Source organism: Poeciliopsis prolifica, unplaced genomic scaffold, assembly GCF_027474105.1.
Source record: "Poeciliopsis prolifica strain line A6 unplaced genomic scaffold, Auburn_PproV2 SCAFFOLD121, whole genome shotgun sequence".
In the NCBI taxonomy this organism is placed as follows: domain Eukaryota; kingdom Metazoa; phylum Chordata; class Actinopteri; order Cyprinodontiformes; family Poeciliidae; genus Poeciliopsis; species Poeciliopsis prolifica.
Genome location: NW_026562496.1, coordinates 137,483 through 162,778, shown reverse-complemented (window position 1 = coordinate 162,778; position 25,296 = coordinate 137,483). Strand labels below are relative to the sequence as shown.

Sequence of the window (25,296 nt, the reverse complement as noted above, 5' to 3'; positions counted from 1 at the left end):
TGTACATTTGTGTGTTCCAGCTTGTGCAATATAAGAAACTGTAGATTATACCAACCCTTAAAATAAATCCCGTAGGGTTTTTTCTGTATGATGAATTGACAGTTAGGACAGTATAAAATAGCATGTTTTACTTAAGTCACAAATTCGATGACTCAAATATATATATTTTATGAAGTAGACCCTCAAACATCCAAGATCACACAGGTCACTATCATAACATGTAACCTTACTCCACATGCCTTTAAGTAATGTAATCAATCAATCAATCAAATTTTATTTGTATAGCACATTTCAGCTACAAGGCATTTCAAAGTGCTTTACATCATAAACACAAAACACAAAGGCATGCAACATAAAATAAAATACCAATTTTTTTTTTTTTTTTTTTTCTTTTCTTCCCTCTCTTTTCCCTTTCTCCCCCCTTCCCTTTGACACGGAATTTAAGCGCCTGTTACCGCCGGACCCCGCCGTCCGTTTAACCACGGGTATTCGCCGGGCCCCGTTGCCCACAACAGGAAAAAAAAAAAGAGTTCGACACAACTCTTTGCTAGAGTTCTGCCTCCTCCTCACCGATGTTGTAACAAATGTTTAATGTATGTGAGGCTTTGAATGCTTGTTCACACTGAAAATCCCAGAGAATTCCTTAGACCACTGTGAACCTCAGATGCGTGTGCACTGTTCTTATGCCAGTGTCACACCTCTTAAAGAACCAGATCAAAAAAGTATCATGGCTTATTAAAATAATCAAAGTAGCAGTTATTTCTCCTAAGTTTCAGGATGCAATCATGCATTCATTCCAATTGACATTGGTTATCTAACAGTGTAGTGAGGTCAACTGGAAAATTTCAGAGGAAATTTAAAAGGGGCTTACCAAAGAGTGCTCGTCAGTTTGAACCCAGAATTCTGATGCTGAAAATTAGCAACAATGCTAAGGTTAACTAAAATGTAAAATGTGGTCTACAGCATGGGGAATATCATTATCATGTCGATTAACATGTACTTACTCCATTCTGCATGATAACATTACTTTATAAATTAAAATTAGGCAAAGTGCTAAGGTTAGCTCATATGCTGTCAGTAGCACATGTTGTATCACCAGGATGTTGATTTACGTTGACTTAATCCATTGAGTATGAAAAACATAGGTAATAAATCAAAACTTAGCTAAAATGTTTATTTTTGGTATAAGGATAATATTAGCTTGAGCATGCCAAGTTACTAGAATTTGAATTCAAAATACTTTATTAATCCCAAAGGGAATTAATAATTATTGTTAATTATTTACAATAATTATTTACTTACTCTTTAAGTAATTAAATCATTCGAAGAGTTTTGTTGGGGGGTTTTTGGCTCTTGTGGCCTTTATTTGAAGGTGTTTTGACAGGAAAGTAGGTAATGAGAGAGAGAAGACACGCGGTAAAGGTCCACAGGTTAGGAATTGAACCTGCGACGGCCACATTGAAGACTTAAGGCCTCCTTCTGTGGGTTGTGCTTAATCCCTGCATCATCACAGCAGCCCCTGATTCTTTAAATAATTATTGAAGATCGTGATGCCCGGCAGCAGGAAATATTTTCTGTAGCAGTCTGTACTGACGATGCTTCTGACTGAAGATGCTCTGCCTTCTCAATATAGTCTTATGAAGAGCATGGTCATTGTTATCCATAATTTTATCAATCGTTTGAAGAATCCTTCTTTGCATTGTCATCTGCAGAGGTTCCACAGACGTCCTCAGAACCAGCTTTTTTTGTCAGGCTAATGAGCCTTTTTAGGTCCCTGGTTCTAATGCTGCCCCGACAGATGATGACAGAAGCGATGACGCTCTTCAACACACTTATGGAAGATCTTTAGCATCTTCCTGCAAACCTTGAAGGATCCTACCTTCCTAAAGAAGAACAGTCTGCTCAGCTCCTTCTTATAGATGGGTTCACTGTTGTGTCTCCAGTGCAGTCTGTTGTCAGGTGAACACCGAGGTATATATATTCCTCAAGCACAACTCCACTTCTCCCATGATCCATGATGGAAACAGGGTTTGATCTAATCCTGTACTGCCTGAAATGAACAATCATCATTCACACACCATGACGCAAAGAGGCTCACCGTATTCAGCCTCTTGTCCATCTCTACTACACCTGACAACTGCAGAGTCATCTGAGTACTTCTGTAGATGACAAATAGTCATCTTATTAACAGGTAGCCTCTTTACCAGAGGTTTGTATTCAGAACAGATAAAAACATGATTATGGTTAGATTTTTTGAGAGAATCTTGGTTTAGAGACATATGCGTTCTTGACATCGGTGTGAAAAAAATCCAAAATCTTGTTTTCCCGGGTGGAGCAGCTGACAAACTAGTGAAAAGTTGGCAATGTGAAGAGAGTGGGGCATGATTAAAATCACCAGATATTCCCACAAAAATGCATTGGACTGATGTATGTCTTAGCAACAACTGAATTGATAACATCACGTGTGTAACGTCACACGACTGAAGGTGGAATGTAAACGGCTGCCAAAATAACACTGGTGAACTCTCTTGGTAAATAATATGGCCGGAAACTTACTGCCAAGAGTTCAGTATGTGGACTGCAGAGACGACACCAAAACAAGGAGGGGTGAATCATAAACTGACTGATTGGTATGGAAGCCTGTTAACGGCAGGTAAAAAAGGCTGGTTCTTTTCTGAGGATGACTGTGGAGCCTCTGGAGATGATTATGCAAAGAAGGACTCTTCATAGGAACGAGAAGCCTGGTGAAGACATCCTCTTCCCAGGCTGTCTTGGGAACGCAGAGCTTCTTCAGTTTCAGTGTAGTACAAATACAAACCGCTGTAGTGCCAACAGTCATCACCATCTTCAATAACTCTTTGAAGAACCAAAATGAATAAGTTACAACAACATTTAATTTCCCTTTGAGATTAATAAAGTATTTTTGAATTAGAATTTACTGTCAATCTATCAAACTTAGTTAGCTAATGTATCTTTTCTTTGCAAGCTAATATAGAGATGTCGTTTATGTGTTTGTTCCTGCTTGTACTTATTCTGCCAGTCACCAGAACCTTGTTATTCACATGAAGAGTTTGTACGTCCTTTTCAAATCTGTTGAAACATTGATTGTATGGGTCCACGAAGCTCATTCATGGTGTACACACTGTTTCTGTTCACCAATTATGTCATAGTATGAGATCAGAGGCAACTTCTCTGCATCGTCTCACATATTTTCCTTCTCTATCTCATATGGATCGATCTCGATTTTGTTCATGCATCTTTCTCTCGCACATTGGTCAAGAGTGTCCACACATTTTTTATTTTATTTTCATTCTAAAGATTGATACAACATTGGAAGAGAGCTAGTGTTACTTTGCAAATATGTGATTTATCTGCAATGCGGACATGGGAGTGAAATGGATATGCTCTTATTTGACTATTGGCAAAGGTATACTGTTGAAAGGATGATTGTGTGATGCTGAGGAAGTGGGAGAAGCCTCTGAATAGACCCCAGCCTCTCTTCTTGTGCACACACTACAATTAACTCTGAATGAAAAATTTATTTTCATTTGATTCTTATATCTATACTTACTTTATGAACATAAGCGCACCTCAAGTTTCATCTACTGAAAAAAAGGCTGTTGTATTTATTCCATGTATCGCACCAGAAACCAGTCTTATTAAAAATCTAGTCTTTATGAAGAAAAATGACAAACTCGACTACTTTCATCAATTAAAGAAAACCCCCAGATGGTCCGGACAGAACGTGAAAAATTGATATACCTAAGAATAACAGGACATTTAGTCACCCTAAAGTTACTGCCTTCAAAGATTGGTATTGTGGCATTAGCATAGCTAACATGTGGCAGCTTACCTCTGTAAATCTGATTCATAGTTCCTCTCAACAGTGCTTTTGGTTAAAGAAGACCACTTTTGTTTTATTCTTGATCTACTGACCATGTTAGCAGAGTTTAAAACTGACAGCTTCAGTATTAAACAAGGTCAGCCACAGCTGGGTGAACAAGAGGGTTTGAGTGTTTCTTATTGCAGCACTGACGCTGGAAGAAGTGCAAAATGTAATTGGGTCAGTTTATGTCAATTTTGACGCTGTGTCTGTTATTTTGGTTTTGAACAGTTCTATTTGAAGAATAAACCCTCACTCTTTATGCCATTCAGGGTGTTGGTGTTGGATAAAGGAGAGATGATCGAGTTTGACTCGCCGTCCAATCTCATCGCTCTCAAGGGAGCATTTTACAAGATGGCCAAAGATGCTGGACTGGTCTAAAGACAGAAGTCTTTCCATACTTCTTCTGCAGCGTCTACGAGCATCCCAGCTCCCCTGGCTCTCTCTGGAAGAATTGTTTTTCTTTCAGAACGGCAGGCTAATTAAGTAGTTGCTTGGGTTTGAAGTGATTTTGATGGTAGAAGGTTTTGTTTAATATACTTCACCATAATGTTTCATAATCAGTTATGTGGTTTAATTTCTGCCTGTTTCTCCCTTTTGGTTCATTCTGCTTGGTTTCTGACCAACTCATTTTTTTTTCTGCCATTTATATGGAGGATCATGTTACCAACAGACCTGTCATAATGACACTAGCACTGCTGAGATGAGGCTTCAGAGACCATATGTGCCAAATGCTGGCTTTATATCATTTAAAATCTAGTTTTTAAGCAGCTCCAGATGATATTTGAGAAGAATACGTGGATCTCTGTTTTGTGTTAAAACACACGCCTTACACACTGTCAATTATTCAAGTTTACGGCCACACACCTGCAGCTTTCACTGAGCCCCATATGTTTATCAGTTATGTTGGGCATTCTGGAACAATAATTCTTTTTGTCATTTTTTTTTTCATCTTTTTTTGAAAAGCTCAGACTCGAGATGAGAATTAGTACATGGCTCTGTGTTGCACTTAAGTTTCTGAAGAAAAGTCTTGAAACTTGTTGTTGCTGGGCTCCAGCATGTACGACATCCGGAGTTGTCCTTGCTGATTATAAGAAAGGTTTTATTTTCCTTCATACAAAAGTCCGCCTGTCAACATCTAACCCTACCCAGCAGTTTCTGAAGGAAAGTCTTGAAACTTGTACTAGAGTGTCTGGAGCTGTTGCTCTGGCAGAGTGTGCATATGGAAGAGTGACTTTGATTTAAAAGCTGTGGATGTCCAGGGACCATAAGCTATTAATGTTTCAAAGCAATCTATTCATATTAGCGGTCAGTTACTTGACACGATCAAACAAATTTATTTTGAAGTGAACTCTGTTCAATGGTTTTTGGCTTTTAACAGGTGTTAACTCATTTCTGCTGTTTTTGCCCACATGGGGCAAATAACCCCAACTTAACATGTTTCAAAATATCCTCACAGGAGTCCAAAAAAGCTTTATGCATGTTAAATTATTTTTCTTAAAGATGTCTGTGTGTTAGGTTAGGTCTTAGTTCAACCGTGCTGTTTTGTGTGATATCCTGTGATATTGACACAGTTGAAAGAAAATGACTTTGGCATCAGCAACGTGTTACTTAACTTGGACTTTACAGGGGAAAGTTTTGGACATCCCTGGCTCAGACTTGATAGAAGAACTCTGTTCTACATTTTTTAATCGACTCAATCTACCTTGTGGAACATGTGTGTAAAATCACACACTTGTGTGTTTTACTTCAAAAGTGATCACATAAGATTTGTCTCACATCCAGTAGAAGTGTGCTTAGTTAGCAGCTGCTTTATTCTCCAAAAGGGAAAATACTTGGCTTCAATGTGAAGAAGCCAACTCTGGTACAGATTCTCAGTCTCCTGGGAAATGTTCAAGCACAAGAAAACTGGACTTCTCTTGTTTCTTGAAGACAAAGATGAGAGGTGAAATATCTAGTTATGCTATTAGGTATATCTAAACAGCTCAGAGTAGAGAATCATAAAGTAATTCAGGATGATATCAGAATGCGGAGATATTATGATGCTCACTAATTTCCAGATGTTATCACACAATTCAAGGTCTTGAGGGTACATGCATTCACACCCTGTGAAGATTTTCCCTCTGCAGCCACAAAATTGGATGTATTTGAGTAGAATTTTATGTGACACATTTTGAAGTAAAAGGAAGGGGCCGATGATTGTCAAGTGTTCTAAAAATAAGAATGTGAAATGTAGAGTGCATTTGTGGTCTACTTTCCTGTGTCAGCACTTTGTCGAACCACACGTTCTTTGACCATGTCTTGACTGCTTTTGAACAGTTACAGACTGTCACAGGGGGAGCCTGTTACTAAGCCACTGTAAAACATACGTTTGTTGTGCCTCTTCATGTAACTTCATTATCCTGCTGGAATGTGAACCTGCACTCCAACATCAGGTCTTCTGCTGCCTATAACAAGATCCATGTCATCAAGGCTGGCCAGCTTCACTGTTGCTGCAGAAGGAAAGCATCCCCTCAGTCTGATGGTGCCATCTCTATGTTTCACAGAGGGGACAGGAGGGCTATTCATGGTGATTTGCTGTGTAAGGTTTCAATTGCATGTAGTGTTTCCATATAGGATAAAAGTATCAAATACTTATGTCCATGACAGAGGACATTAATACAATTTTATTGAATTGTTTACAGATTTTAAGATACGTTTCATTAATGACAAAAAGGTAACACAGGAACAAGTGAAGAACTGGTTTTCAGAGATTTTCCATCACTATAATGGATGATGAGATTTTTGTATTTTGATTTGTATTTATGTTAGAAAATAAGGAGCTTTTGAAACAGAAAAATGGTTTTGTTATTTCTACCATTTTTTTCATGGAACTTTCAGCTTTAACATGGATCATTTTAAAGTTATCTGAAAGCATGTCAAAAAGCTTCAAGAATACCATATAGGTGAAAACAAAATTATTTTTACCTTTACATTGGGGTCTTCTGTTTTTTGAAGACTCCAATGTATCTTCTGTTACATGTGAGCTCTGTTATCTCAGTGAACTGGGCTAAAATTACAGTACAAAAAGTCCTTATTGGTCAGACACCAGTCTAACCAATAATCTAACAATATTATTTCTCTCCCTCTCAGTCATCAGACCACTGAGAGTGCACTTTGGTTATTTATGTTGAAATCTTTTCTATTGCTTTCCTTTTCTTTGCTTGGCAAAGTAAGTTTTTGCTTTGACGGTTCTGTAGTTTTGGTGTGAAAAACATTTTGCTGTATTTTGCATAGTAAACATCTGTGGATTGAGTTGATTAATTTTTGGTCCTATTGAATTATGATTACAAAGCTCTGTATATGGAGAATTTTATTTAGGTCAGCAGTTAATAAACATATATTTCCAAGCAATAGTTGATAGTGATTTGTTTAATGTTCATTTCATACCATTAGAAAAACTAATTAATTGTCATGTACACTGAGGTACAGCAGAATGTCATGCAGATGGAAGAAAGCACATTCACACAAAAATTAGAAATAAGAGACTACCATAAGAGAAAATTTACTACATAAGAAAAATATTCTATAGTTAATAAAAGTGCAGCTGTGTATGCTGCTTTTAAGAAATATAAACATCAAGGGTGCAAGAGTACTTATTGTGTTTGTTTGGAGCAGTGACTGTTCAAAAGCATGTCTGGACTGCTTTTCAACAGCAGTTTATAACAGCTGTTATAAACAGTCAAGTGTTTTGAAACTCAACTGTTTGAAAACAGTCAAGTTTTAAATAGCTGTTATGAGGAAGAATGTGTGCTAACGCTCTTATGCATAGCAGTCTGTCATTGAAGGAGCTCTCCAGTTTTGCAATAGCTTCAAACTGTGAAGGAAGAGTGCAGATATTGTCCAACAGTGATGTTATGTTAGAAAGAGTTCCTCCATTTCACACCACCTGCACTGACTGGCTCAATAGGGTATCGAGGACAAAGCTGGCCTTCCTGAGGAGCTTTCTCTCAGCTGTAGATAAACTGTTGCTCTGTCTCTCCTGGCATAGTCAGCATGAGGTGGCTGCTTTTATAGCAAATGCAGGTTTATTTGTGCATAATTAACCATTTATTATCTTTCATGCATCATGAAAGTATGATCGAACACTGACTATAGTTGGAGAAGAAATAAATGTGCTTTTCCAAAACAGTGGCTGTGGTGAACCTCAGCATTACTATTCATCAAGGTCAATTACAGAGGGATGGAAGAATAAGAGAATAGATTGTGTGCAAACAATTTTTTTATTCATTTTTTGTGCCCCTCGACTATTTCTGAGTACAATGATAGATTCATACTGTTCAACAAAAAGGCCATGTCTTATAGTAGTAAGAAAATGTTTTCTCTGAATTTGGGGCTTAAATTTTATTGGGAAGCCAACAGGAGCGACAACCACACACGTGAAAACTCCGTTTCCCATGATTCTTTGTCGTCCGGCTTCAGGGGAAGACAGACGGCGGCGACTAACAGAGCAGGGCACCTCGGCTTTTGATACAGTAGCAATTAAAACAGATCATTTGATTGATTTAACGATTTAATGGTTCAGGTGGATGAACGACGGAGGATTCGCCGTCAGACTAAAGACTATTCGAGTCCAGGTAGCATGTTAGCACACAGCCATTCTCACTACATGGGTTTGTCAGAGTAAAGCGGCTACCCAGCTAGCTCAGTGTTTTCACATTCTGAATTGCTTTATTGGAGCTAATCAGATAATCACAAAGTCATTCTTTTCTGTGGGAATAGAGTTGTATTTTTTAGATGTATGCGACATTTAACTATGAAAAGGAATAGGCCGGCAACCAGCGGCGTCAGCAGTGATGCTAACAGCGGTGTCTATTGCTAAATGCTAGGTGTTCCCTAGCCCAATAGTAAAAGTAATGATCCCCTCACGGAGCTTGACAAACACCGTAATTAATGCAAATTAGAAGGAATATGATACAACATTCTTAAATGTTTTGCCAATAAAAAATGACACTAATTGGTGTATTTGTATAACGCCCCCGCCTCCTGAGTTCCTACTTTAAGGCAGTGTTTTCAGCTCTGGTCCTCTTGGACCACTGCCCTGCATATTTGAGCTGTTTCCCTTCTGCCACACACCAAACCTGAATAACGGGGCGATTAACAGGCATCTGTAGCACTTGATGGCATACAGAGGAGGTCGTGCAATCACTGGAATCTGGTGTTCTGGGACAGAGACGCATCTAAAATATGCAGGGTAGAGGAGGGTTGGTGGTCCCTGGGAACATCATCTTTCACTGAAAGTCCACCTGCACTTCTTTTGGGCTGCCTGTACCAGTTTTGAACGTCTGTAAAGGGAATATCTTCTGATTCCTATTTGTAAAAGCCACTCAGGTTCACTCAGCTTGGTTGGACAACATCTGAAAACATGAGCTTTAAGTCTTACTTTGAATTCTCAGTTAGATTTAGGACTTTATAATTCCTCCCTCTACTGTGGTCTAAACCCAACCCTGGTCCACAAGGCATCTTTTAGGTGTTTGTTTTTTTTTTTCTTTCTCTTTCTTTTGGCAGTTGGCAAACAGTTTAGGTGTATTGCTGCCATTTTCCAGATTGGAGTATTGTTGAAATATTTTATTAGTGCTATAGTCCTCCCAAAATACCTGCTCTTCTTCAAAAAACTAAAAATGCTGCTAGAAACTACATACTGAGATGATCTACAAAATTATTCAATTACATATAACTTAGTTTTCTTATTAAATTTTTAAATTAATACTTCTCTTTCTTAAATATACATATCACATTCCAAAGAAATATATTGTTTCTATTTGTCCACAATCATTAAAACAACCTGTACTATTTTTATGGATTATTTTAAGAGTACTGTTTAATCCTGTATGACCAAATGTTATCCTCAATATAATATCTTTTTTTAAATTCTATTACATTTTCTAAATTCTCTTTTGATAGTATGATAAAATCTATAATTTTCTTCTCTATCCCATTATTCTTGGAATTTTTTCTTAATGTACAATTTTTTACCCTTTTTGACATTCAAATCAATAATAATGTTTTTTGCATCACTTTTAACAAAACTGTCTGGCTACTCATTTTCTACTATTTCTATGCATATTAAAGCATAGAAAGAAACACCTAAAACATGCAGGGCAGCTTGCTCTGGGGACTAGGGTTAGCAAACCCTGGTCTAAACCATTCCAATGTAGGAATGGTGGGATTTTTGGAGAGTTGTCCTGGAAAGTAAACCAGGATTGTTCACTTGAGGACAAGGAAGTTAGTCATCTATGTTGACTAACCTCCTTGTCTGCTGTGAAGAAAAACATCCCCACAGCATGATCCTGCCACCAGCACCATGTATTAGAGTGAGGATGTGTGTTTTGGGTGATATGCAGTGTGAATCTTCTGGCACATACACTTAACCCCAAAATTATTTATTACCTTTGTAGTTTTAGATTTAAAATGACCTTTTTTAAAATATAAAGTTTATTTCTAATGATTCTGGCATCACTCAAAAGATAAAATTATGGACTATTCATTGTTTTAAAAAATGCTTTTTTTATCAAATTCAACTTGTCCTCTTATTAGTTGGAAAACAACAGCGCTCAAATCCTTCTTATGATTGCGTATCCGATTTTTGCACATTTCCACTGGTACTTATGTGGCTTATGAATGATATGCTGCTAGGCTTTGAGGTTGGAAGGCCTTCTTGCCATCATTCTCATCTATACCCCTAATTAATGTCAGGACTCTGGCTGGGCCACTTCAAGATATATATTACTTCCAGTATGAAGAAAAAATGTAGTTCAATTAAATGTTGACTTTAAAGCAGCTGTTTGTAACTTTTATTTGAAAAATATGTCATTGCATATTTATTGAAACTGTCAGTGTTGTGACAGTGTGATCTATGAAAACATTGAGCTTCTTCCCGTGGTTCTGTTGTCATCTGTATAAATGCACTGCTTTGTCAGAAGCAATCAGTCAGAGGCAGCAGGAGGGTCTTAGCACTGTCAACTGACTTCTGCTCAACCTCTCCCTTTCTCTCTGATATGCCACAGCTGGTTCACTACAAGTGAGGCTGCCATGAATGCTCAGTCTAGTTAGCATGGCCACCGATGACGGCGGATAAACAGTTTTCCTGGAACGGTAAGTTGCTTCTCCTCCATTGACACATTTATCAGTGAGAACATGAGTTTGATCAACAGCACTAAGATGCTGGCTCTGGAAGTGTTTGACTGGGAGAGGTACATTTCTTCAGATGGTAATAGTAGCTCAGGGAGGAAGTAGAAGAGCTTGAGCTTTTCACAGACTATCTGTCTCATACTGTCATAAAATAGTGATGGGTTTAACAAATAAGTAAATAACAGATTTTTGTGAAAGTTATACACTGTAACTTTAAATGCCAATGTGCCAGGGGTCTGAACCACTTTAGGTTGAGTACAAATATCACATTTAAAGTGTAGTTAAACTCACGTCCCAGGTAAATTTTGCACTGTTTGACTCAAGGAGGCCAGCACTGAGATGGTTTTAGGTAAAAAAAAAAAACATTTACACAAAAATCTCAAAATATGTACAGACACATTAAGGTACAACCTAAGGATTATATCTAATAGCTAACCTACTTTGAAATTTTATCTGCAAAAAACTTTAAGTCCACGCTGCCATGTAGGCAGATCTGGGTACTATTTTCCCTCTTGCACCCCTTAAATCTTCTTCACTTAGGTCCTACTCATAATGTCTTTTTACACACACACACAAACACATCTAAAATTACAATGCTCACACAACAGATCATTTAATTTTAATATGTAATCTTTTCTGTTCACAGAAACAGCTTTGGCACACTCCACTCTTATATTTAACTCAGCATTGTTCCGAGGAAATATCTTTAAGTTCTATCAGTCAAAGCAAAAAGTATTATGTCAAAGTAAAAGATGTTCCACTCTCTGGAAAATCTCAGATGACATAGTAGGAAGTCAAAATGAACACCTGCATAGGGAAGGCTAACGGTGAGAGATGAAAAAGAATCCAATGATCACCCTTAATGCCATTAAGGTTGCACACGTTTTGGAAATATCTCATTCCGATATTAGTGTGTTCAGTATTCATATTGCAAAGGACTGTTGGGAGAGCAATCATTTTCAGCAACTCAAATTATTTTAAGTGTTATGAATGCTTTTCATGCTAATATAAAAGGAAAGCCTTGCTTAAAGAACAGCATCCTCAAGGTCAAGAATAGTGGTGGAAACAATGCTTCGGGTGTGTTTGTTTTAACCAACATGATGAGCTGCTTTACAGAAAGTGGCATCATATAGAAAGATTATAATCAAGACTGCCTGCAACAACATCAAGAAATCTCCAGCGACTTGGTCTTGAACAGCATTAGTGGCTTCAGTATCACAGTGAGTCAAAACAAAACTGAAGTTTAAAGAAAAAAAAGGTCAACCAACAACATAACATTTTGAAGCAACCCAGACAGAGTGCTGACTTTGAGTTGATGGAGGAATTATGCAAAGATTTGGGTTAAGATGAGAGGTCAGAGAAACCAGTGGAGATGAGTTTATCAACAGTTGTGCAGAAAGTAAACTATATGAATTAACTTCAGTTTGTTGCATTGGATTCTATTTAGAGTTGCTTTTGAACCATAATAAATGAAACACTGACCCACATTTTGTTGTGTAATGGCAGCCTTGGCAAAATGTGATGTTTCAGTTGTTGTGTGTTCTATGACTTTGTATTTTTGTGCCTTTCTTATGTAAAGAACTTTGAACTGCCTTGTTGCTGAATTGAGCTTTACAAATAATCTTGATTTTGATTTATTCATGAATATCAGAGTAAGAGAGCAGCATACAATTGTACATCACAATTGTCAGATTTTTTTTAAGACTATCTTTCTGTTCCACTTCACAATTATGCACTACTTAAAATGTGAAAAAAGTTTAAATACTTCTGCAAAGCACAAAGATTAATATGTTATTTAAGTATCATGTCCGCTCTCTGCTAGGTGTTTGCCTGGACCTTTTATGCTGTGTGGCCTTGGCTGACCTTTATATTAAAGGGTTTCCCAACCCATGGACTCGACTTCAGCTTCAGACTTCAAAAGGAGGTCATCACCCTCCTCTTCCCCAGTTGAGGTTGGAGAAGCCACCAGGAGTCCTCCTCCCTGCTCACCCTTCTCGTCTCCGTCACCTCCTTCTTCTGAGCCATCTTCACCATTGTCTTCACCATTATCTTCATCATCCTCGCTTTGTGCCAATACCTCAGTGTATAAAAACAATGTAACACGTCTGAGTGAGGTGGCCAGGGTTTCTTCTACTTCCACACAACCTCTTGCCACATCAATGTCTAATAACACCTCAGTACAGCGCTTTCCTCACATGACAATGCAGGCGAGCAATAGCTGTGAAGAAGATGATGGGAAAGGAGGGATGTACAATCCTTACAGTCCAACTGATGTAGAGAAAGACAGAAATCTGACGGGGGAGGAGAGGCATGGGGAGAAATATGACCCTTTTGATCCAACTGGCTCTCCACAGTCAAATGTGGATGATGGGCTTGACAGAGATGAGGTCTTAGATAAAATTGATGAGATAAATGATAAGAAAGATGAAGAACCTCCAGATTCCACAGAGATTTTGATGGATCCACTGAGCCCCAGTGTGACCAGCCAACAGCATGTCAGGAGAAGAGTGAAAAGTAGCAGCTTCAGAGTCCGCGGGCAAAGAGAAGGCATTGACTCAGAGCATTCTGAGATAGAGGAGGGAGAGATAGTTGGAGCTGCTGACAGAGATGGAGCTCAAAAGAGGCTCTCAGAGGAAACCCTTCCTCTGAATTCTCCCAATATTTCATTCTTTGGTTCGAAACCAGAGCGCATTTTGCGTGTGCTGGATGGAGATGGGTTTGTGTCTGTGTGCACAGAGGGAAACTGGGAAGATGACAGGGAGCTTGAAGATGAGCCTGCTGTCGCAGTGGAGGATTTGAGAAGGAAGTTGGTCAGCAGGAGGAAGGAAAGATATCTGTCCTTTCCTGCCTCTTCCCCTCTGTCTTCTCAGCCACCACTGCCTCCTTCCCTTCCTCAAGCTTCCACATCTGCCTCTCCTGCCACGCCCCCAGTAGAGCAAACAAGCAAGAATCGCAAGTCCTCCAAAAGTTCTATTGATCGTGACAGGCAAAAAAGCAAAGAAAGAAAGCCAGGGGAAAAGGTGGTCAAAAAGAAAAAGAGGAAGAAGGGAAAAGAGGAGGACTGCAAGAAGAGCCAAGAGAAAGAACAAGGACAAAAGGATGGAAAGGAGGTTAGAACAAGGGGGAGCAGTAGAAGCAGCAGTCAGAAAGGAAAGAAGAGGCGACATAGCAGCCCTGCAGTCTCCCATCACTCTTCAAGAAAAGAGATGCACTCTCGACGCTCTTTTTCAAGTCTGTCCGAAGAAAGACACAGGGAACATGAAAGAGAGAAAGACAGGGGCAGGAAAATTAATCGAGACAGAGAAAGGGATAGAGGCAGGGATAAGGACACAGACAGGCATCATAATCACAGCAACAGTCACAGGAAAGATGAGAGAGTACGAGATTCTAATTCTAGAAGGAGGGAGAGGGAAAAGAAGGGCAAACTGCACTCAAGCAGCAGAGAGCGGGGCCTTGCAAAGAAGCGTAAGAGCAGTAGGGAGGAGAGGGAAAGTAATAGAGACAGGCAGCATGAGAGGGAACATCGACGGGATGGCCGCCCTGTTGTCCCGCCATCAATTCAAGATCTCAATGGTTCTGACCTGTTTGCTATAAAGCGAACCATCACAGTGACAACCACTACTACCACCACCACAGTCCCAGGCTCGCCAAGACTTACAGCAGAGTCTCCTTGCCGTCCCACGGAGGAGAGGAAAAGAAGAAAATGGCAATCAAATGAAAACACAGAGGAACGGGAAGGTGTTTGTGGCCGTTCACAGTCATGCTCCCCACCCAGGTATCACGGCTACGAGTCAGATCGCTACTCTGACAAATTGGAAATTGATATGTTGTCTTTAGATGGAGAAGCTTTGGACTCAGATTACCCATCTTTGGAGGATACACCTCCTGCTGTGCTGCCTTTAGAACCACCTATCCCTAGCCCTAAAGCAAAACCTAAAGCCAGACAAAGTCATTCAAAAAAGAAGTCTCATTCAATAAAGAAGTTAAATTCCCCCTCCTCTTCTAATAAAACGACAGGGAAATGCCTGTCCTCACTGACAGTGACTTCAGGTCCTACCTCCATCACTCCTGGTCTCACATCAGCAAAGAGAACCAGAAAAGTAGGAAAGGATAAAGTTCGGGACAAAAGCAGCAGAAAAGATTTAATAAGTTCTGGGAAATCCAAGAAAGAGAGCAGCAGCAGTCGGAAAGGCAAACTTCAGTCCAAAGTGTCGGTCTTGGTGCGCGAGGGAGTGAGCAGTACCACTGGAGCTTCTGTTGGTTCTGGAAAATTAAGCATGGACCTCTTGGGTCCAGGGGGTACAGCAGCGGGAGCAGGGGGCTCAGTGGTTGGAGGCTCTATTGCCGTAGTCTTTTGTAGAGACAATGAAAGCAGGTCTCCATTCCTGAAGCCTTGCTCAGAGCCCCTGTCATTAGGTGGCCGAGGTAAAGATCTCGCCGGTATGGGAAAACGAAGCAGCCTGTCGGGACCGCCATCATCCTTATCCAGCCCTGCTGGACTGAAATCCAAAAAAACAAAACCAAGCTCCATCACATCTACTTCTTCTTCTGCATCCTCCCCCTCATCATCTCTGGCAACCAAGCGTCGTCGGCGCTTAGCCAAGAAAAACAGTAAAAAATCTGGAACAGCTGGTATGGTCGCTGGTGAAAGGAGCCAAAAAAAATCCACATTAGAAGGCTGGACTGGATCCTCCTTTGATGCTCCATCAGCTGTTGGAGAGGGGAGTAAGTCAGTCGGTCCACATACAGGTCAAGCTGGCCCTCTGCCTTGCTCCTCATCCTCCTCTTCCACATCCTCCTCCACCAGTGTTCTCCCACCCTCCTCCTCTCCACCACACACACCGCCTCCATCGAATGCTCCCTTGCGGGACACCAGAGAGTCTTCCCCTGACTCTCAAACTGTGGACAGCAGTTGTAAGACACCAGAGCCTGCTTTTCTAGTTGAAGACTGCCCAAATCAGAATAGCCCTTCACCCCCGGCTTCCAGTCCATCGAGCCTGTCTACTTCCCAGGGAGCCAGCCTTGGAAGTACCCTGTCGACACAGACTGTAAAGCCTCCCCCTCCAGAAGACGTATCAAAATCTTTGACCTCGCCTCCTTGCTCATCTTCATCAGCAGGCCTCACCTCCCTTTCGCTGTCGCTCTCTTCCACTGACCCCTCCTCTTCATCGTCAGTATCCTCCTCTTCTGCCAGTAAGCTGCCACCACCACCTCCTCCACTTCCACCAACAGCAACTACTCTGCCCTGGAGTCTTCAGACAGGAGTGGACTGTACAACTGGAGGTGTTTTGGCATGTAAGTTTGTACTCCTACCGGAGCAGAACCTTGCTGCCGTGCTCTTCTGAATTATTCAAAAACATGAATATTGATTGAACATTTGAATGCCATTGTAAATGGTATGCTCTTGTATGTAGCATTTTCTATAGCATTATCTACTCCAAAGCACTTTACACTACATTACCCATTCACACACTGAGCTACGTTCTAGCACAAATGCCCTGGGGAAGACTGCCCCACAATCTGCACCCTACAACCACCACCAAAATCAAGTAAGGCGACTGAAGTGTCTTGCCAAAGGACACGATGACTCAGACAGACAGACAGACAGACAGACAGAGCATAGATTTGAACCAGAATAATACCAGTTACAACTCCTACCTCCTTAGCCACATCACTCAGTGATCATAATTCATAGGAGTGCTGTTAGAGTTCACAATTATAAACTCTTAGCTTCTAAACGTTATATTTCTGTTATGTCTGTATGTGAATATTTGAGAATACATGTTCACCTGTGTAAACTATTATTCTGTCAGTGACGGCTCTACTCTTCAAAATGGAGGAGGCCAATATTGCCAGCAGGGCAAAAGCACAAGAGTTCATTCAAGCAACCAGTCAGGTGAGTGAGAAAGGCTATTGCTGTTCAGTCAGTTTTTATAAACTTTATAAAGCAATATGAAAATTTGATTAAACAAAACCAGAAAAACAATACATTCAAGATGTTGGCAAAAATAAATCTAGGAAAAGTAAAAAAAAAAAAAAAAACTTGCTACCATCTATAGCTACTCTTACTTTCAATTCAAGTAACCTCTAATTGTTCATTGATTTGGTTTCGCACATGCAGATTCTGTCCCATTCCAACCAGAACCAATCCCAGCATCATGTTCCTCCTTCCTCAACTTCCTCATCTGCCCAAATCCCTCCTCCTCCCACTGTGCCTCCACCAGCCGGTCTGAGCCCAGCCCAGTTCATCCTCCACAGCTCTCTCCCTTTGGTGGGATGCACCAAAACGCCCCCATCTCACCTGCACCCTTCCCTGGGAGGTGGATGTGCACAGACCCCACCGCCGATGCTACCTGTGGGGCTGTCGGGAGTGACGGGGAGCTCTGGTGAAGCCAGATGGGAAAATGAGAACAAAGACTCAGATAAGGTATGACTAAATGGTTTTTTACAGTGGCCTGTAGTTATACTGATAGTATCAATAAAAGGAATAACAACAGAAAAGTAGAACATGATATAATTGTTTTCATTTCAAACAGAAATGCAATGATTATTCCTACAGTTGAGAGAAGCTTATATGTTTTGCTATATATCATGTGGATTGTCATTTCAGTACAGAATCCTGGTGGTACGATGTAGAGTGGAATTGTAATTAAAACATATCTTTAGACCACAAGACCAAACTATTCCTACAGATTCCACAAATGATTGTATTAGATAAACCAAGAGCGTTATCAATTGTTTAAGCCAAAGATGAATGTAACATCCTGAACCATGATGAACAAACGTAAGTCCAGATGTGAACACAATACCAATGTATTTTAGACTTAAAGTCCTTTAGTAATCACTCTACGATTATGATTATCTACCTAACAAGAGACATAAATGCAGAATTTCTGGATTGGAAAATTAATATTCAGGTTTTCATTAGTGAATAAATATCTGACCTCATTCTTTGTCTAGAATGGCAAACCTTCTGTTTACATTCATAAGAAAGCTTTCTAAATTCCTGACTTAACTGTTTGAAAAGTTTGAAAGGACGGGGTTCCATCAGAGGACACATAAGCCAAGTGTCGCAGAACAACCTAATCTTGAGTAGGGGGACCACTACCCCACTCTGCCAATCCAGGAGACTTCCCCTGATGTCCATGCAATATTGCAGGGTTGCGTCACCCAACACAACCCTGCAAGACTCATAGCCTTAAGAAACTCCAGGTGAATCTCATCCACCCTCGGGGCCTTGCCACCGAGGACCTCTTTGACAACCTCAGCGAGCTCATCCCCAGAGATTGGAAAGCCCGACCCCAGTCTCCACTTCCTGAATGGAAGGCATGTTGGTGGGATTGGGAAGGTCTTCAAAGTATTTTGCCCACTGGAACCTCAACATCCCGAGTTGAGGTCAGCAGCATATCATCCCCACTATAAACAGTGTTGGTGCTGTAATGCTTCCCCCGTCTGTGATGCCGGATGGTGGACCAGAATCGCCTCAAAGCCGTGTGGAAGTCTTTCTCTGTGGCCTCTCCGAACTCCTCTCACGCTCACGTTTTTTTACCATCCGAGCCTTTTGGACTGCCAGTAGCCATTAGCTGCTTCCGAAGTCCCACAGGCCAAAACAGCCCAGTGTGAGCATAATGTCATTACCTTCTTCAGCCTCACAGCATCCCTCACTGAATGTGTCCATCAACGAGTTCATGGGTTGCCGCTGTGACAGGCACCGACAAACTGCCAGCTGCAGCTCCAATAAGATGCCTCGACAACACAGGCACGGAACATGGTCCACTGAGACTCGGTGTCCTCAATCTACCCCAAAATGTGTTCAAAGTTCCCCTGAGTTTGGAGAGATTTAACTCCTGAAGATGGGAGTTAAATCTCTGTCTCATAGGAGACTCTGCCAGGTGTTCCCAGCAGACCCTCATAACACGTTTGGGCGTGCCGTTCTGACCAGCATCCTCCCACCAACTCACCACTAGGTAGTGGTGAGTGGACAGCTCTGCACCTCTCTTCACCCAAGTGTCCAGGACATATGGTTGCAGATCCAACAAAATGATGACAAAATTGATCATGGAACTCCAGTCTCAGGTGTCCTGGTGCCAAGTGCACATAGTATGGACACCCTGGGCAGAAACCCAGGGCGGTTTCTGGTTTCTGCCCAGGGTGTCCATCATTATTTTAGAGAATGTGTATTAAAATGCAATTTGAATATTACTACATTTTTTTTACACATTTTAACATATCTTTCTAATCACTTACATATTCTCAGGAGATAATATGTGAAATAGAAGGCTTGTGTGAAATTAGGGTATTTGCGTGAGCAAGGAAGTTCAAGGTCAGTTTTATGTAGATTTCTTTATGCTACAGTTCTCTACCATTTCACATTGGTAATCTTCACTGACTAGATCTCCTGATTCGATCATGAGGGACTTAATTTTGGTGCTGGACTGCACAGATTGATCATTTGTAATACCAAACAAAGCCTGTAGAAAATATAGATTTCTGAACATTACATGACTTTAATGTTTTTATAAGCATAATTTTTGTTTAAATAAACTAGATATATGGAAGCAGATTCAAATGTCTGCGTACTCCACATACATTCAAATAATACCAAAAACTTTTGTTCCCATCTTTGTGAATTGTTTCCCATCAAATTGATGAAAGGATTTTTGTAAACTATTGGTAGAGTGTATGTACTTCTTGGAGTATTACTATTTTTGACTGTTGATCAGTAAAATTTACAATGCTTGTATTCCATAAATTTTGCAGCTTTGTTAACATGACTACTACTTCGTTCTCTAAGTATCTGAAGAAGCTGCACACCCAAGAGCGGGCAGTGGAAGAGGTGAAGCTTGCCATCAAACCTTACTACCAGCGCAAAGACATCAATAAGGAAGAGTATAAAGACATCCTCAGAAAGGCTGTGCATAAGGTCGGTGTAAGCATCCAAATCATTGCATGGAAAAAGTGAAACCTCTTAAATCTTTGCAAGATTGATGTGCGGTGTTATGGTGTTGTTAATTCATTTAAAGCCAGGGTTAACTATCTGCTTTTCCTTTCAGATTTGCCATAGCCGTACTGGAGAAATCAACCCAGTCAAAGTCAGCAACCTCGTAAAACTGTACGTTCAGCGCTACAAATATTTCCGGAAACACGGACGCAGAATGGATGAAGAAGAGCGAGAAGACAGGGAGCAGGGAACACTGCACTCCTCTGCCTGAGAAAATCTGTTTGTAACAAGCATCCACTGCTGTGTCTGAGCAGTACAGTAACTGGTCGCATTTATTTTATGATTGTTTTGGAAACTTTGTCTACACATTCATGCCACCTGTTCTCTTATTTCTGTGTTCTATGTAAATATGACTCATACTGATCATGAACGAAATGTTCCTGGAAATGAATTCTGCTGACTGATTAGCTGCAGTCCAGCACTTCTATGAAAGTTACATTTTGTTGCCTCTATCTATTGGAGCAGATGCTCTGGCTTTTTAATAGAGAATAGAGAGATGTTCCACCACTCTGTTCCACTCACCAATAATCAGTTGGAAAATGCTCAAATACACTCCACACACAGACACTATCACATCTCTCTGAGCTGGACACTTCAGATCCATTGTATTGTCTGACTTCTTTTTATTCTATGTATTGTGTGCATGTGGTTCAGGAGTTGAGGAAAATCACTAAATGTCTTTATAAAAATAACTTGGATTCCCAAATATAAACGTTGCTTGAGAATTGCTGTGCAGTACTGTTTTATTTTTCTGTTTCAGTTCTGCACACAAAAGTGTCTCTTTATATTCACTAAGATTATACCTCGCTGTTTTCTCCATTGGCTTTTGTGCAGCTTTTAGACTCCGTAGAGCATTTATTGAAATTTCAACAAAAAAAAAAAAAACATCTACAGTGCCTTGGAAAAGTATGTATTTCCTCTGAACGTTTTCCACATTACAACCTCCACTTTCAGCATATTCTATTGGGATTTTATGTAGCGGACCAACACAAAGTGGAGTTAAAACTTGCAGTGTTAGAAAAAAATAGTGTTCAACTTTTTTGAGTCATTATGATATTTTTGTGCATTTTGCACCATTTACTACAGTATTTCTTTTTCAGGCTGAGGACTATGTGCCTCAGTTGACACTTGCAAACCAGCTAATTTGATATTGCCCCAACAATAGCATACTATCTTAATATATAGCACTTGTATTAGGCTCTTAGCTCATTGTTTTTGTTCCTTCTAATGTGAAGGGTGGCTCTGTTTTGTGAATGTGACTGGTCACAATAACACCATGAACATATCTACTCAGGGCGCTTGGAGTTATTTACAAATTCTGAAAATATAAATTTTAAGCTAGAAAACACATGGAAATCAAAATAAGTTTTTTACTACAAGTGAAGTGTTGTGCAAACTAACAGTGTTTAAGGGCTATTTGTAATTTAGAACTATAATAAGAAGAAAAATAGACTTTTGGCAAAAATGAATATTTTCTTTCAGCCAGTACATAGCTCAACATCATTTTATTTTAGGTGTAAAAATACAGTTAGCCAGCATGGGGTTCAGCTCTGTTCACTGCCTTGTTGCTGTCATATCATGTCCAACCTAGATCTGCATGACTGTGGCATACCATGTATTGTAATTGTGTTAAAAACAAAAGTTCTGCAACTCACCCTGAGAAACTTTCCACCAGTATCTTAAGGATTTCTATTTTATGACCCTGTTTGTGCATTATTGTTATTATTAATCAAAATCTTTTGGTAAACTAGCTGTTGACATGCAGTTCCCCACGGCGCACCAGAGGACCACAGTTTGACAAAGGCACTTCCATCCTCGTGTCCTTCAAATGTGCGTTCATGTTGAAAGATTTGAGTGTGCCGTGCGTCTCAAATTCTCCACATCCGGCCTTCGGCCCTTCCATTTTGGGTCTTTTTTTCTTTTTTTTATAAACTTTATTTATTACAATAAACAACCATACAATTGTACTGTGGATATAACACAAAAAGACAATAACAATTTACCAGGGGGAGCATAAAATAAAGCATGAAGACAAGAAAATGACAGTCATTTTGTTCCCATCTTTGTGAATTGTTTCCCATCAAATTGATGAAAGGATTTTTGTAAACTATTGGTAGAGTGTATGTGCTTCTTGGAGTACCCTAACCCATATGCATAAAGAAAAAATTGTGATATATGTGCCAGATGTGCATTAACATAAAAGATCATCCAAAAGTCCAAGTTGATTCTAGCCAGTATTGCTGATTTCGCTCTTTGGTTAGTTGAGGAGTGAATTGTTAATTGTCTTGTTCATATTTCAACAAAATGGAGGAATGAATGTTAAAAGTTTCCTTTTCAATTTAACTGAAATCCTGCTGATGTTTTGGAATCAATAAAGTTACAAAAATGTTGCCAAAATACTTTAGAATGAGGACAAAACCAGAACAAATGCTTCTGGGCAAACGTCACAGAAGGAACAATTCACATCAATGTCAGAGTTGAATTTCTTTAGCTAAACTTTAACGGGGAAGATTCTGTGAACGACTTTAAAAGAAACTTCTTTTACCTTGTTAGTGAGAAGAAAGTGATTATTGAGAAGCCAGATAAATTTCCAAGACAAAGTGATACGAAAGAGATTCCAATGATGTGCAGGAACAGAGGTCACGACCTCCAGAAACAGGGATCTGATGCACTTATTGTTGTTATGAAGAAAAGGATTCAGACATATTTTGCCAACAGGAGAACGTTTGGCAGATCGAACTGGAGACTGATAATCGACTCTCGGCTTCTGCCTGAATCACGTCTCAGTAGAAACGGCAACAAGAACTTTGTCATGTTCTCCAGGAGAGACAGGAAAGATGAATTTACAAAGAAATTCCTCATAACTCAACAACAGACCATCACTGTGAAACAACTGGTCAACCAGAACAATGTTACGATTAAACCAGGAATCAAAAAATCTAGTTTTCTTCTTATATGAAATGTCCTTATTATCCCAATAAAATACTGGTGAGGAGAGAAGTTATGCTTGTAGATGAGTAACCATGATAAAAGGGTCTGCCGATGAAAGTTAGAGAGTTTAATTGGTAGCTTCGTTATATCAAAATTACAAGTTAAAAAGAAATTTAGACCACCGAACTTAGAGAAAATATGGAAAGGTATAATATTCCAAAAAGACGCTTATTTTTCCATATAAAGTTGAATAGCAGTTTGACAATAGAAGTGAGAAGGAAATTGACAATGTCTTAACGATTGTGCATCACAATCTCTTGCAGAGAGATCGACTCTTCACAACATTCCCCTTCAGAAATTTGACTAACTGATAAGTTGATTATCAGGGCATCAGCTGAAACTTGACAGAAGTTGGAGAGATAAAGAGATTCATATAAAGAACTACAATATCTAGCTATATCATCAAGGTTATCTGTAACAGCATTGTTAATCTTTAGTCTGGTAATAGAGTTATTGATGGAATTATGTTTTTCTAGATTAAAAAAGTAATGAGTGCTTTGTTCTCCTTCTTCTAACCAGTGATCTAATAAAAGCTTCTTTACTCTTATTAATGTAAAAATGATCTACTTTAATTTGTAATTCAGTTTATTCTTGTAGTTCAAAGTCATTTAAATTCGAAGGATTGGACTGAATGAGTTCAAATATTCTTGTAACAATTTTGGTTTCTTCATTTCTATTTGCCTTGGCCTTGTTACGACCAGACTGTCTTAGAAATTTGCCAGATTCGAATTAAAAAAGTTCCCAATTAATGCCATAAAGATTATCTGTTTGAGCTTTATGCCAGAAGAATTTTAGTAATTTTTTTAGTTTAATAAAGAATTATTCAATTTCCAGTATGAAGAAGAATAAATAGAATTAAAGCTGCAAGCAGCCTCGAACGGCCCTCGCAGCCAAGCGCCGCTCCGGCCTATTGCCACCGCGGGGTACGAGCAACCGCCGCCTCACGCCAGCCACCACAGAACCTCTCACGCAGTTTTCAGCGCCTCCGCCCCACCGCGGAAGCTGTTGCTCAGTTTAACTTCTCCAACTCCGGTCCAACAGAGCCTTCTTGCTCAAAAGCGTGGTTCGGATTTTGCAACTCCAAAATCCAAGCAAAATGTTGAGCGTAGTCCAGTTCTGTGGCTCCAAAAAGCAGGCAAAATGTTCAGGAAAACTTCGCAGCTCCAGCTGTCGCCGGCTGACTGTTATTACGTAGCGTCGATCTGTTTTCTCATTGATGGAGTACCACTGCCTCCTGCTGGGGCAATACTGGTATTGCACTAGCAGTACCAGTATATCGCCACAAGGTGCCAGTAGTACTCCATCAACACTGACCCCAGTGTGTTCTTACTTCGCTGTGTCATAAGTTTTGCTGAATGACATTGTTTGTATTATTTCTAGCAAAAATGAATGAATGTTTGTACTTTAACCCACAAAATAAACTTATATATATATAAAAAGTTATAATAATGTATATTTAAATAATTAATAACAACATAACCTATGGGCTGCTGTTTTCTAGGGGGCGCTATAGAGAAATTAGGCCACGCCCACCAAATATTGTGATGGATTCCTGTCGGGGAGTTGATGGGAATCCATCCTTGTGAGTTTGGAGCAGCTGGGCCCAAAAATGTGGAATTGAGAGCCAAACGTATGGCGATGGCGTTACAGGTCACTTCGCCACGCCGCCACGCCCACCTGCTCCATCGAAGCTGGTCGGGGTTGAAATCCTCAATACACCAACATGTCTTCGGTGTCTGGTCACAGTTTCATGTTGATGAGGTCAAAAGGTTCAGATAGCGACCGTTCACAGTAAAACATGACACTTCCTGTTCTCAGGGGGCGTGGCCTAAGTGATGTCATCACTCGACCATAGGATGTTGTAGGACACCCGATGATGATCAATCACTGAAACTTTGGTGCCTTTGTGAGATTCTGTGTAGGAGATATAGCAGTTTATTTTTTATGGGGAGTAGGTGAACTTTGACCCCTGCCAACTCCCCTTCAGCATTCTCAAAAACTCACCGTTTTGATAACTTTAGATGGGACATGCCTTATGAACAGACTGACTGAGTTTGAAGCCGATCAATCGAAATCCCTGGGAGGAGTTCGATCAAATACTAAGGCTGCAAACTGCAAAAATGGGTAAAAATCCGAACTTCAATCCAAAATGGCCGACTTCCTGTGGGGTTTAGACCATGGCTCCAAGACTTTTTTGTAAGTCCTGACAAGGTACACACGTGTACAAAGTTTCGTAATTGTAGGTTAAAGC

General features: G+C 40.0%; 2 protein-coding genes across 2 annotated transcripts in view; both read left to right on the top strand.

The window, feature by feature from the left end:
- The window catches only part of abcc1 (ATP-binding cassette, sub-family C (CFTR/MRP), member 1), a 50,815-nt gene extending 43,537 nt beyond the window's left edge, over window positions 1-7,278 (top strand). The window contains exon 31 of the mRNA XM_055024509.1: window positions 4,156-7,278. Coding sequence (XP_054880484.1) covers window positions 4,156-4,264 — 109 coding nt within the window. The 3' untranslated portion in view covers window positions 4,265-7,278. The remainder of the gene's footprint in view (window positions 1-4,155) is intronic.
- A 1,062-nt stretch (window positions 7,279-8,340) lies between these two features.
- Window positions 8,341-20,781, top strand: scaf1 (SR-related CTD-associated factor 1). Its single transcript, XM_055024499.1, has 7 exons — window positions 8,341-8,499; window positions 10,930-11,017; window positions 12,876-16,348; window positions 16,867-16,949; window positions 17,175-17,480; window positions 19,848-19,976; window positions 20,107-20,781. The coding sequence occupies exons 3-7, from the start codon at window positions 12,943-12,945 to the stop codon at window positions 20,263-20,265; spliced, it is 4,083 nt and encodes a 1,360-aa protein (XP_054880474.1). The 5' UTR covers window positions 8,341-8,499; window positions 10,930-11,017; window positions 12,876-12,942; the 3' UTR covers window positions 20,266-20,781.
- The last annotated feature ends 4,515 nt before the right edge of the window (window positions 20,782-25,296 follow it).